We start from the raw sequence: 15,037 nt of genomic DNA, 5'->3' as shown, positions 1-15,037 counted from the left end.
TAGGGTCAAATTTGTCTCCACTTCTGTGGAGATCAGTCCTTGGTTCCAAATATATATATTTATTTTTACCTTCATTTAACTAGGCAAGTCAGTTAAGAACACATTTTTATTTTCAATAACAGCCTAGGAACAGTGGGTTAACTGCCTGTTCAGGGGCAGAACGACAGATGCTTTACCTTGTCAGCTTGGGGTCTCAATCTTGAAATCTTTCGGTTACTAGTCCCACGTTCTAACAACTAGGCTTCCTGCCGCCCCAGGTAGCCTAAATATTGGGGATGATGCCAGAGCTAAGGATGATGTCAAAGAGTTTTAGTATAGCTAATTGGAATTTGTTGTCTGTATATTTCATCATTTCATTGATGATACCATCAACACCACATGCCTTTATGGGTTGTAGGGTTTGTATTTTGTCCTGTAGCTCATTCAAGGTAATTGGATAATCCAATGGGTTCTGGTAGTCTCACACACACACACACACACACACACACACACACACACACACACACACACACACACACACACACACACACACACACACACACACACACACACACACACACACACACACACACACACACACACACACACACACACACACACACAGGTTGTCAGTATGTACACAGTTTGGAGTATGATCTGTGCTGAATGGCAAACAGGTGTGATTTTACAACTCTTCTGATAATGACATAAACACTGCTATCAAATTCAACCAACTGTGACAGAGCCAGACACTCTGATACACACACACACACACACACACACACACACACACACACACACACACACACACACACACACACACACACACACACACACACACACACACACACACACACACACACACACACACTAAAACTACAGTTTAAAAGCCTACCTGATGAGCGTCTTCCCACTTCTCAAGGTTTTCCATGTCCAACATATAGCTGACTACCTGGAAGAATTTCTGAGGAAAGAGAAGAGGAGGGTTGACTTTTGGGGAGCTGAGGGGTGTGAGTTTACATGCAACATGTAGGGATGTAGGTGTGTGTTTTATCTGTCTGTTTTCTCCCTGTAGGTGTGTTTGTTTTATCTGTCTGTATATGTCACCCACCTGCGAGTTGTCAGGAGCTGTAGTTTGCTCTCTTGAACGTTTGTGTGTGTGTGTGTTTGCGTGCGTACTTGTGTGTGTGTGTTTGCGTGCGTGTGTGTGTGTGTTTGCGTGCGTGTGTGTATTTGTGTCCTCCCCACCCACCTGTGTGTCGTCGGCAGCTGGGATGTAGGTTGCTCTCTTGAACGTTTGTGTGTGTGTGTGTGTGTGTGTTTGCGTGCGTGTGTGTTTGCGTGCGTGTGTGTGTGTTTGCGTGCGTGTGCGTGCGTGCGTGTGTGTGTATTTGTGTCCTCCCCACCCACCTGTGTGTCGTCGGCAGCTGGGATGTAGGTTGCTCTCTTGAAGGTGTCCGTCACATTTCGGAGAATCTCCGTGGAGAACAGGAGGTCACCACTGTAGTAGCTCCTCCTCTGTAAGAGATCCAGGAGATTCCTCACGACCTGAGACATGCCCTCTCCAGCCAGGGTCCTCTGACCCTTCGCAAGATGCTCTCGCAACTGGAGACAGCAGGGGAGGAGAGGGGGTATAGAAACACGGGTTAGAGAGAGATGGGGAGGGAGAGAGGGGGAGAGAACAAGAGAAAGAGAGAGAGAGAACAAGAGAAAGAGAGAGCGAAAGAGAGAGAGTGAACAAGAGAAAGACAGAGAGAACAAGAAAGAGAGAGATGGAGAGAGAGAGAGATTGAGGTGATGTAGAGAGAGAGAGATAGAGGTGAGGTAGAGAGAAAGAGAGAGAGAGAGGTGAGAGTAGAGAGAGAGCGAGGTGAGGTAGAGAGCAGAGAGAGAGGTAGAGAGCAGAGAGAGAGGGAGAGAGAGAGAGAGAGAGAGAGAGAGAGAGAGAAAGAGAGAGAGAGAGAGAGAGAGAGAGAGAGAGAGAGATAGAGGTGAGGTAGAGAGCAGAGAGAGGTGAGGTAGAGAGTAGAGAGAGAGAGATATAGGTGAGGAAGAGAGCAGAAGGAGAGAGATGGAGGTGATGTAGAGAGTAGATAGAGGTGAGGTAGAGAGTATAGAGAGAGAGAGAGAGAGAGAGAGAGAGAGAGAGAGGTAAGGTAGAGAGCAAAGAGTAGAGAGAGAAAGATCTGAGGCTTCTTATCCACCTATCTTTGCTTGGGATCAGTAGGTATTATAGGTATGTAAGGGTAGTGAATGTCATAAATGACCAGTATCTTGGTCAAGTACCTAGCCCTCAGCCCCTAGCCATCAGCCCTCAGCCCCTAGCCATCAGCCCTCAGCCACTAGCTCTCAGCTATTACCCCTCAGCCCCTGCCCTTAAGCACCTAGCCATATGTACCTAACCCTCAGCTCCTAGCCCTGAGCTCATAGCCCTCAGCCTCTAGCCTCAGCCCCTAGCCTTCAGCCCCTAGCCCTCAGCCCCTAGCCCCCAACCCCTAGCCCTCAGCCCCTAGCCCCCAGTACCTAGCCCTCAGCCACAGCTCCCAGTACCTAGCCCTCAGCCCCTAGCCCTCAGCTCCTAGCCTTCAGCCCATAGCCCTCAGCACCTATCCCTCAGCCCCTAGCCCCCAGTACCTAGCCCTCAGCCTATAGCCCCCAGCACCTAGCCCTCAGCCCGTAACACTCAGACTCTAACTCTCATTCCCTAGCCCTCAGCTCCTAGCGCTCAGCCCCTAACACTCAGACTCTAACCCTCAGCCCCTAACACTCAGCCCTTAACACTCAGCACCTAGCCCTCAGCCCCTAGCCCACAGCACCTAGCCCTCAGCCCGTAACACTCAGACTCTAACCCTCATTCCCTAGCCCTCAACTCCTAGCCCTCAGCCACTAGCCCTCAGCCCCTAGCCCTCAGCCCCTAACACTCAGACTCTAACCCTCAGCCCCTAACACTCAGACTCTAACCATCAGCCCCTAACACTCAGACTCTAACCCTCATTCCCTAGCCCTCAACTCCTAGCCCTCACCCACTAGCCCTCCGCCCCTAGCCCTCAGCCCCTAACACTCAGACTCTAACCTCAGCCCCTAACACTCAGAATCTAACCCTCAGCCCCTAGCCCTCAGCCCCTAACACTCAGACTCTAACCCTCAGCCCCAAGCCCTTATTAGGCATTTTTGCAGATATAACTGGATAGATACTGGCCACTCTATGTATTCCACATTGCTGCATGGCACTTTGACTGAAATCCATGCACACACACACACACACACACACACACACACACACACACACACACACACACACACACACACACACACACACACACACACACACACACACACACACACACACACACACACACACACACACACACAACAGTGATCTTCAGTCACAACAGCAATCAAACCTAATGAACCGCAGCTCCATGCTAATGAAAAGTTAGTGGTGAACGCAGGCCTAGGCTAACAGTGCAATCAACCAATCACAGCACGCCTGGTGGCTACCCCGTTGGCTTCCATTATCGCCATGGAGACAGACGGTCAGAGGTCACGCAGTAGGACAGTCAATGATTAATCTCAGTTACCCAGAAGTAAAATTATCTAAAAGAAAGTGTAATTTCTTGTTAACTATTGTGATTACCTTTGTGTAAAGGAAGGAAGCGAAGTTTCCTCCCTTGTAAACGGAAACTTTTGGCCAAACCACTCCTTCCGCTAATTTCACTTGTATTTATAATGGCCAAAAGACATTTTCTCTTCACTGCGCCAGTTTAAGCAACGCCTTTGCCCAATCCTGATTCATCCAAATCATCAATGATGACAACCAAAAACCAGGAACGACTGCTGTTCGTAATCACTCTACGTGAGCCTTGACAGATTCTTGCCGTTTCAACTTCCATGAGAATCTGTCCATAAGAGATTAGTCAATGATTAACCAATGCATTTATTAAACAATGGATGAAATCAGTAACTCTCATTAGAGAGGAGAAAGTGTTGAGAGTGATGACAATGCTACTTATGACTAACTGGACAAACTTTTCACAGAAAGTTATTCACGGCCAGAAATCATAAACCATCTCAGAGTTGAGTGCTGATCCAGGATCAGGCCCCACATGTTCATGTAATATTATTCATTATTATTTAAAAAGGCAAAACTTATCTCGGCACTCTAACTATAAGAGACTTTATGAATACAATCCCACGTCTATTGACGGGCAAACAAATACGATGTGGGCGTCGACATAATTCATTTATTCAACCTGTGTTGAAGGTCAGTCTTCGAGAACAAATTGTTTATTTAAACAGCCATCTGTTTAATCATTGAGTTGTTCATTTTACAGGCTAGAAGAAGAAAGGAAGTCCATAGTTTTGAAATAGCGATGGAAATATTAAGGAAGTGGAAGACATGCTAAAATGACAAAATGAAGCACATGTGCATTTCAAATGTACAATGTTCAAATGGCTCAGCTCAGCTAAATGTGACAAGAACAGAATACTTTCTGCTAGTTGTCTATGTGTTATTATGCACCATCTGGATAGAAGGTAGCTTACTAAAATGCATTCACAATAACGTCGCGGCACAGGTGGCTCATTGAGCATGTTATACAAGACCAACTGTATTTGAATAAATGAGATGTGAATAGAGAGAGTGTGAAAAAGGGACTTACAGATAAATGTAAATATCTGAATTCCATCGAGACGCATCTGGCGAAGCTCGGAGGACCCCAGTAAGCAACTCCATTAGCGTCCAGCAAGCAACGACGACTAGCAGATCCTAGAGAGAGGAGAGAGAGAACGAGATACCATTGTTATGTAAAACTTAACAGCAATAACACATTGGTTTCATGTTATCCAGTAACCTCATGAGACTCTCATCTCATTTGGGGCGGCAGGGTAGCCTAGTGGTTAGAGCGTTGGACTAGTAATCGGAAGGTTGCAAGATCAAACCCCCGAGCTGACAAGGTACAAATCTGTCGTTCTGCCCCTGAACAGGCAGCTAACCCACTGTTCCTAGGCTGTCATTGAAAATAAGAATATGTTCTTAACTGACTTGCCAGTTAAATAAAGGTAAAAAAAATATATAAAAAATACAAATTGCAACTTGTTTCCAACATAGTATACCAACTATAATGTAGAGTGGAGGTCAACGTCAGGTCTACCATCCACCTAACACTATCTAATATACAACTACTCTATAAGGTCACACACATAGTATACATGTACACAGTTATTTTGAGGATGAAACTTAGAAACAACATATGGTGAAACTGAAACTTGAGCCCTGTGGGATACCATTGCAGGCCTTCACGGATCCACCTGTACCCGAATACACGCCAATCCATCTGGGATCCAAGTGGGTCCAGAATTCTAAATAATGTCACCGGGTCTGGGTTGGATGTGATATGATTGTCACAGGTCTCGGATATGAGTCATTTTAACTGACTTGTCTGGAAGGTCCCCTAAAAGATCTGAACGCGACTGCTGCAGTAGAGAGAGAGATTTTATCATTTATGCTGATGCTATTTGGTTTTCATGAGTGGCCCGTGTAGCTCGTTGTTGGGCAATTATAAGTCATCAAATAGGCAATACGCTACTGCCATAAAGCCTCAGTTTTTGGCAAAAGTTAGAGGATATCTAATCAATGGAAGATGGAATTAAAATGATGGAATTAGAAGTTGAAGGAGATGGATAGACTAGAATGACCAAGAGCCAAAAGGTAGGCTCCTACAACAGGTGGGCTCCTACAACAGGTAGGCTTCTACAACAGGTAGGCTTCTACAACAGGTGGGCTCCTACAACAGGTAGGCTTCTACAACAGGTAGGCTTCTACAACAGGTGGGCTTCTACAACAGGTGAGCTCCTACAGCAGGTGGGCTTCTACAACAGGTGGGCTTCTACAACAGGTAGGCTCCTACAACAAGTGGGCTTCTACAACAGGTAGGCTTCTACAACAGGTAGGCTCCTACAACAGGTAGGCTTCTACAACAGGTAGGCTCCTACAACATGTAGGCTTCTACAACAGGTAGGCTCCTACAACAGGTGGGCTCCTACAAAAGTCGGGCTCCTACAACAAGTAGGCTTCTACAACAGGTAGGCTTCTACAACAGGTGGGGTCCTACAACAGGTGGGCTCCTACAACAGGTAGGGTTCTACAACAGGTAGGCTCCTACAACAGGTAGGCTTCTTCAACAGGTGGGCTTCTACAACAGGTAGGCTTCTACAACAGGTGGCTCCTACAACAGGTGGGCCTCAACAGGTGGGCTCCTACAACAGGTGGGCTCCTACAACAGGTGGGATTCTACAACAGGGGATTCTACAACAGGGAGGCTCCTACAACAAGTTCTACAACAGGTAGCTTCTACAACAGGTGGGCTTCTACAACAGAGGTAGGTAGGCTCCTACAACAGGTGGGGTCCTAGTGGGCTCCTACAACAGGTGGGCTCCTACAACAGGTGGGATTCTACAACAGGTAGGCTCCTACAACAGGTGGGATTCTACAACAGGTGGGCTCCTACAACAGGTGGGCTCCCACAACAGGTGGGCTCCTACAACAGGTAGGCCTCTTAGGTAGGCTCCTACAACAGGTAGGCTCCTACAACAGGTGGTCTCCAGATGGGATTCTAAACAGGGAGGCTCCTACAACAGGGCTTCTACAACAGGTAGGCTTCTACAACAGGTGGGCTTCTACAACAGGTAGGCTTATACAACAGGTAGGCTCCTACAACAGGTGGGGTCCTACAACAGGTGGGCTCCTACAACAGGTGGGCTTCTACAACAGGTAGGCTCCTACAACAGGTAGGCTTCTACAACAGGTAGGCTCCTACAACAGGTGGTCTCCTACAAAGGCGGGCTTCTACAACAGGTGGGCTCCTACAACAAGTGGGCTCCTTCAACAGGTAGGCTCCTACAAAAGTGGGCTCCTACAACAGGTGGGCTCCTACAACAGGTAGGCTCCTACAACAGGTGGTCTCCTACAAAGGCGGGCTCCTACAACAGGTGGGCTCCTACAACAGGTGGGCTCCTACAACAGGTGGGCTTCTACAAAATGTGGGCTCCTACAACAGGTGGTCTCCTACAAAGGCGGGCTCCTACAACAGGTGGGCTCCTACAACAGGTAGGCTCCTACAACAGGTGGGCTTCTACAAAATGTGGGCTCCTAGGTGGGCTCCTACAACAGGTGGGCTCCTACAACAGGTGGGCTCCTACAGCAGGTGGGCTTCTACAACAGGTGAGCTCCTACAACAGGTGGGCTCCTACAACAGGTGGGCTTCTACAACAGGTGGGCTCCTACAACAGGTGGGCTTCTACAACAGGTGGGCTCCTACAACAGGTGGGCTCCTACAACAGGTGGGCTTCTACAACAGGTAGGCTCCTACAACAGGTGGGCTCCTACAACAGGTGGGATTCTTCAGGTAGGCAAACAGGTGGGCTCCTACAACAGGTGGACTCCTACAACAAGCTTCTACAACAGGTAGGCTTCTACAACAGGTGGGCTTCTGCAACAGGTGGGCTCCTACAACAGGTGGGCTCCTACAACAGGTGGGCTTCTACAACAGGTGGGCTCCTACAACAGGTGGGCTTCTACAACAGGTGGGCTCCTACAACAGGTGGGCTCCTACAACAGGTGGGATTCTACAACAGGTAGGCTCCTACAACAGGTAGGCTTCTACAACAGGTAGGGTCCTACAACAGGTGGGCTCCTACAACAGGTGGGATCCTACAACAGGTGGGCTCCTACATCAAGTCAGCTTCTACAACAGGTAGGCTTCTACAACAGGTGGGGTCCTACAACAGGTGGGCTCCTACAACAGGTAGGATTCTACAACAGGTAGTCTCCTACAACAGGTAGGCTTCTACAACAGGTAGGCTTCTACAACAGGTAGGCTACTACAACAGGTGGACTCCTACAACAGGCGGGCTCCTACAACAGGTAGGCTTCTACAACAGGTAGGCTCCTACAACAGGTGGGCTTCTACAGCAGGTGGGCTTCTACAACAGGTAGGCTTCTACAACAGTTGGGCTTCTAAAACAGTCGGGCTCCTGAGTGGAGCAGCACTCTAAGGCACTGGATCTCAGTGCAAGAGGTGTCACTGCAGTCCCTAGTTCGAATCCAGGCTGCATCACATCTGGCAGTGATTGGGAGTCCCACAGGCCCAGCGTCGTCCGGGTTTGATTGGGGTAGGCTGTCATTGAAAATAAGAATTTGTTCTTAACTGACTTGCCAAGTTTAAAAAAAGTAAAAATACAACAGGTGGGCTCCTACAACAGGTTTAGCTAGCTTAACATGCTTCTCCTGGGTTCATGGAGTCAAGACAGGTACAACATAATCTTATTGGATGATGAATAACCTAGCCATGGCAGCTATTAGTCTACTATAGTGTGAGTCAGCTTGTTGGTTGGTTGTTGTCTCTTGTCTCTTCCTCCCTCCTCCCTGTTACCCGTGTCACTCGCTCCAGTACGGCCCATCCCCCGCCTGGTCTAGTCCAGTACGGCCCATCCTCCGATCTGATCCATCACTTGGATCAGATCGGACTGGGTCTGGATTCGACCAAGTCTATACAGAACGGGTCTAGTTGTCCTCGGGTCCGTTCGTTTGGAACGGGTCTATATATTTTAAAAATACATTTCCAGTTGAAGTTGGACATTTACATACACTTGGAGTTATTAAAACTCGTTTTCAACCACTCTACAAATGTCTTCTTAACAATCTACAGTTTGGGCAAGTTGGTTAGGACATCTACTTTGTGCATGACACAATAATTATTTCCACAAGTTGTTCACAAATCGATGAGTTCACTGATAATTCACTGTGTCACAATTCCAGTTGGTCAGAAGTTTACATTGACACTAAATTGACTGTGCCTTGGAAAGCTTGGAAAATTCCAGAAATTATGTCATGGCGTTATAAGCATCTGATAGGCTAATAGACATCATTTGAGTCAATTGGAGGTGTGGATTTATTTCAAGGTCTACCTTCAAACTCAGTGCCTCTTTGCTTGACATCATGGGAAAATCTAAAGAAATTAGTCAAAATTGTATACCTTCACAAGTCAGGTTCCTTGGGAACAATTTCCAAATGCCTGAAGGTACCATGTTCATCTGTACAAACAATAGTATGCAAGTATAAACACCATGGGACCACGCAGCCGTCATACTGCTCAGGAAGGAGACGCGCGTTCTGTCCCTAGAGATGAATGTACTTAGGTGCGAAAAGTGCAAATCAATCCCAGAACAAAAGCAAAGGACCTTGTGAAGATGCTGGAGGAAACAGGTACAAAAGTATCTATATCCACAGTAAAACAAGTCCTATATCGACATAACCTGAAAGGCCCCTCAGCAACGAAGACGCCACTGCTCCAAAACCACCATAAAAAAGCCAGACTATGGTTTGCAACTGCACATGGAGACAAAGATCGTACTTTTGGAGAAATGTCCTCTGGTCTGATGAAACAAAAGTAGAACTGTTTGGCCATAATGACCATCATTATGTTTGGAGGAAAAAGGGGGAGGCTTGCAAGCTGAAGAACACCACCCCAACCATGAAGCACAGGGGTGGCAGAATCATGTTGTTAGGGTGGTTTGCTGCTGGAGGGACTGGTGCACTTCACAAAATAGATGGCATCACGGAAGGACCATTTGGTGGGTATATCAAAGCATCCCAACTTATTGTGGGAAGCTTGTGGAAGGCTACCCAAAACATTTGACCCAAGTTGAACAATTTAAAGGCAATGCTACCAAATATTTATTGAGTGTATGAAAAAATTCTTACCCAATGGGAATGTGATTAAATAAATAAAAGCTGAAATAAATAATTCTCTCTACTGTTATTCTGACATTTCACATTCTTAAAATAAAGTGGTGATCCTAACTGACCTAGGACAGGTAATTTTACTAGGATTAAATGTCAGGAATTGTGAAAACTGAGTTTAAGTGTATTTGGCTAAGGTGTATGTAAACTTCCGACTTAATCTGTATGTAAATTGGGTCTGGGTGGGAAAAGCTCCAGATCAATTTTGTAACAGGTCCAACTTCATGACATCTAGACACCGTACAAACTACCACCTTCTCTGCTGGAATAGATTCCACACACACATGTGCGTACACACATACACACACGTACATGCACGCACACGCAAACATACACACAGGCACTTGTGCACACACAAGTGCTCACAGACACACACACACACACACATTTCAAAGTCCTCATCTATTAAGCAGTATATTATTAGTTACAGTGAGTGCCTGAGGACAGTGTCTGGGTAGGCACCTGCTCTGAAAAAAAAAACATCTGATAGAAAATAACATGAATCTCAGCACCACAATATTAACCAGAATGTATTACTTTTCACACTCACACTGTAGTCAGACACTTAGTACTAGTAGTGGTCAGACACTTAGTACTAGTAGTGGTCAGACACTTAGTACTAGTAGTAGTCAGACACTTAGTACTAGTTGTAGGCAGATACTTAGTACCCTAGTAGTCAGACACTTAGTACTAGTACTAGTACTAGTAGTAGTCAGACACGTAGTACTAGTAGTAAAGCAGATTTTAGTACTAGTAGTGCTAGTAGTCAGACACTTAGTACTAGTAGTAGTCAGACACTTAGTACTAGTAGTAGTCTTAGTACTAGTAGTAGTCAGACACTTAGTACTAGTAGTAGTAGTAGATCAGACACTTAGTACTAGTAGTGCTAGTAGTAGTCAGACACTTAGTACTTAGTACTACTAGTAGTAGTCAGACACTTAGTACTAGTAGTAGTCAGACACTTAGTACAGAGTAGTCAGACACTTAGTACTAGTAGTAGTCAGACATAGTAGTAGTCAGACACTTAGTACTAGTAGTACTAGTAGTAGTCAGACACGTAGTACTAGTAGTAGTCAGACACTTAGTACTAGTAGTAGTCAGACACTTAGTACTAGTAGTAGTCAGACACTTAGTACTAGTAGTACTAGTAGTAGTCAGACACTTAGTACTAGTAGTACTAGTAGTAGTCAGACACTTAGTACACTTAGTACTAGTAGTGCAGACACTAGTAGTAGTCAGACACTTAGTACTAGTAGTAGTCAGACACTTAGTACTAGTAGTAGTCAGACACTTAGTACTAGTAGTACTAGTAGTAGTCAGACACTTAGTACTAGTAGTGCTAGTAGTGTAGTCAGACACTTAGTACTAGTAGTACTAGTAGTAGTCAGACACTTAGTACTAGTAGTAGTCAGACACTTTGTACTAGTAGTCATCAGACACTTAGTACTAGTTGTAGTCAGACACTTAGTACTAGTAGTAGTCAGACACTTTGTACTAGTAGTCATCAGTAGCAGTTGGACTACATCATTACAGTGTAAATGTACATAATACATTATAATTTAGGGGGTTCTTATATTTGTCCTGTTACACACTAGTACATGTGTGTAATGGAATGGAAAAGTGTTTCTTCCATATCCCAACCCTGACTGTTAGACGTCATAATCACGGTTTATAATAGCAGTATAGTTATAGTACTGTCATAGTATCGTCAGGTTTACCAGTGGCGTTAGTCGGACACTTGTTATAGACTGTTTCTCCAGCCGAGGCTCTTTTCCAGGTCATGGTTACATGGTACTCATCTCTACAGATCTCATGAGGTGCTGCAGAGAGACAGAAGAGAGAGAGAGGGAGTTAGATATAACACACACACTGCAATTCAATAATATCCTGCAACAGATTCTATTTTTCCCAGGCATTGTATTTATTACCCACCCTTTCTGTATATTTCATTACCGCTAAAATATATATTCATCCTTATGTCTACACTATTCATCATTACCTCTACAATATACAGTATATCCATCATTACCTATACAATATATATTCATCATTATGTCTACAATATCCATCATTACCTATACAATATATTCATCATTATGTCTAGAATATATATTCATCATACATCTACAATATATATTCATCATTACCTCTACAATATATATATCCATCATTACCTATACAATATATATTCATCATTATGTCTACAGTATCCATCATTACCTATACAATATATTCATCATTATCTCTAGAATATATATTCATCATTACATCTACAATATATATTCATCATTACATCTTCTATATATGTTCATCATTACCTCTACAATATATATCCATCATTACCTATACAATATATATTCATCATTACATCTACAATATATATTCATCATTACATCTACAATATATATTCATCATTACATCTACAATATATATTCATCATTACATCTACAATATATATTCATCATTACATCTTCTATATATGTTCCATCATTACCTCTACGCTATTCATCATTACATCACAATATACATCATTACATCTTCTATATATTTCATCATTACCTCTACAATATGTATTCATCATTACTTTTACGCTATATCCATCATTACCATTACAATATATATTCATCATTACATCTACAATATATATTCATCATTACATCTACAATATATATTCATCATTATCTTCTATATATGTTCATCATTACATTATATTCATCATTACATCTACTATATATTCATCATTACATCTACAATATATATTCATCATTACATCTTCTATATATGTTCATCATTACCTCTACAATATGTATTCATCATTACCTTTACGCTATATCCATCATTACCATTACAATATATATTCATCATTACATCTACAATATATATTCATCATTACATCTACAATATATATTCATCATTACATCTACAATATATATTCATCATTACATCTTCTATATGTTCATCATCATTATTCATCATTACCTTTACGCTATATCCATCATTACCATTACAATATATATTTTCATCATCATATACAGTATATCCATCATTACCTATACAATATCCATCATGTCATTACCTATACAATATATTCATCATTATCTCTAGAATATATATTCATCATTACATCTACAATATATATTCTCATTACATCTACAATATATGTTCATCATTACCTCTACAATATATATCCATCATTACCTATACAATTATATATTCATCATCATGTCTATATCCATCATTACCTATAAAATATGTTCATCATTACCTCTAAATATATATCCATCATTACCTATACAATATATATTCTCATTACATCTACAATATATATTCGCATTACATCTACAATATATATCCATCATTACCTCTACAATATATATCCATCATTACCTATACAATATATATTCTCATTACATCTACAATATATGTTCATCATTAATTCTACAATATCTATTCATCATTACCTATACAGTATATATTCATCATTACCATTACACTATATCCATCATTACCTATACAATATATATCCATTATTACCTATACAATATATATCCATCATTACCTAGACAATATATATCCATCATTACAATTACAATATATATCCATTATTACCTATACAATATATATCCATCATTACCTATACAAAATATATCCATCATTACCATTACAATATATATCCATCATTACCATTACAATATATATCCATCATTACCATTACAATATATATCCATCATTACCATTACAATATATATCCATCATTACCTATACAATATATATCCATCATTACCTATACAATATATATCCATCATTACCTATACAATATATATCCATCATTACCATTACAATATATATCCATCATTACCTATACAAAATATATCCATCATTACCTATACAAAATATATCTATCATTACCATTACAATATATATCCATCATTACCATTACAATATATATCCATCATTACCATTACAATATATATCCATCATTACATCTACAATATATATTCATCATTACATCTTCTATATATGTTCATCATTACCTCTACAATATGTATTCATCATTACATCTACAATATATATTCATCATTACATCTACAATATATATTCATCATTACATCTTCTATATATGTTCATCATTACATCTACAATATATATTCATCATTACATCTACAATATATATTCATCATTACATCTTCTATATATGTTCATCATTACATCTACAATATATATTCATCATTACATCTACAATATATATTCATCATTACATCTTCTATATATGTTCATCATTACCTCTACAATATATATCCATCATTACATCTTCTATATATGTTCATCATTACCATTACAATATATATCCATCATTACATCTACAATATATATTCATCATTACATCTTCTATATATGTTCATCATTACCTCTACAATATGTATTCATCATTACATCTACAATATATATTCATCATTACATCTACAATATATATTCATCATTACATCTTCTATATATGTTCATCATTACATCTACAATATATATTCATCATTACATCTACAATATATATTCATCATTACATCTTCTATATATGTTCATCATTACATCTACAATATATATTCATCATTACATCTACAATATATATTCATCATTACATCTTCTATATATGTTCATCATTACATCTACAATATATATTCATCATTACATCTTCTATATATGTTCATCATTACATCTACAATATATATTCATCATTACATCTTCTATATATGTTCATCATTACCTCTACAATATGTATTCATCATTACCTTTACGCTATATCCATCATTACCATTACAATATATATTCATCATTACATCTACAATATATATTCATCATTACATCTACAATATATATTCATCATTACATCTTCTATATATGTTCATCATTACCTCTACAATATATATTCATCATTACATCTACAATATATATTCATCATTACATCTACAATATATATTCATCATTACATCTTCTATATATGTTCATCATTACCTCTACAATATGTATTCATCATTACCTTTACGCTATATCCATCATTACCATTACAATATATATTCATCATTACATCTACAATATATATTCATCATTACATCTACAATATATATTCATCATTACATCTTCTATATATGTTCATCATTACCTCTACAATATGTATTCATCATTACCTTTACGCTATATCCATCATTACCATTACAATATATATTCATCATTACATCTACAATATATATTCATCATTACATC

General features: G+C 40.9%; 1 protein-coding gene across 1 annotated transcript; it reads right to left on the bottom strand.

Moving 5' to 3' along the window:
* Nucleotides 1-862: 862 nt before the first annotated feature.
* Nucleotides 863-11,596, bottom strand: LOC124043084 (adhesion G protein-coupled receptor B2). Its single transcript, XM_046361255.1, has 4 exons — nucleotides 11,500-11,596; nucleotides 4,641-4,747; nucleotides 1,390-1,584; nucleotides 863-943 (listed from the first exon to the last, which is right to left on the bottom strand). Exons 1-4 carry the CDS (start codon nucleotides 11,561-11,563, stop codon nucleotides 863-865), a joined length of 447 nt encoding a protein of 148 aa, XP_046217211.1. The 5' UTR covers nucleotides 11,564-11,596.
* Nucleotides 11,597-15,037: the final 3,441 nt, after the last annotated feature.

The sequence above is a fragment of the Oncorhynchus gorbuscha genome, linkage group LG09, assembly GCF_021184085.1.
Source record: "Oncorhynchus gorbuscha isolate QuinsamMale2020 ecotype Even-year linkage group LG09, OgorEven_v1.0, whole genome shotgun sequence".
Taxonomy (NCBI): domain Eukaryota; kingdom Metazoa; phylum Chordata; class Actinopteri; order Salmoniformes; family Salmonidae; genus Oncorhynchus; species Oncorhynchus gorbuscha.
Note: the sequence above shows the minus strand (reverse complement) of the source record. Positions and strands in the feature narration are given on the sequence as shown.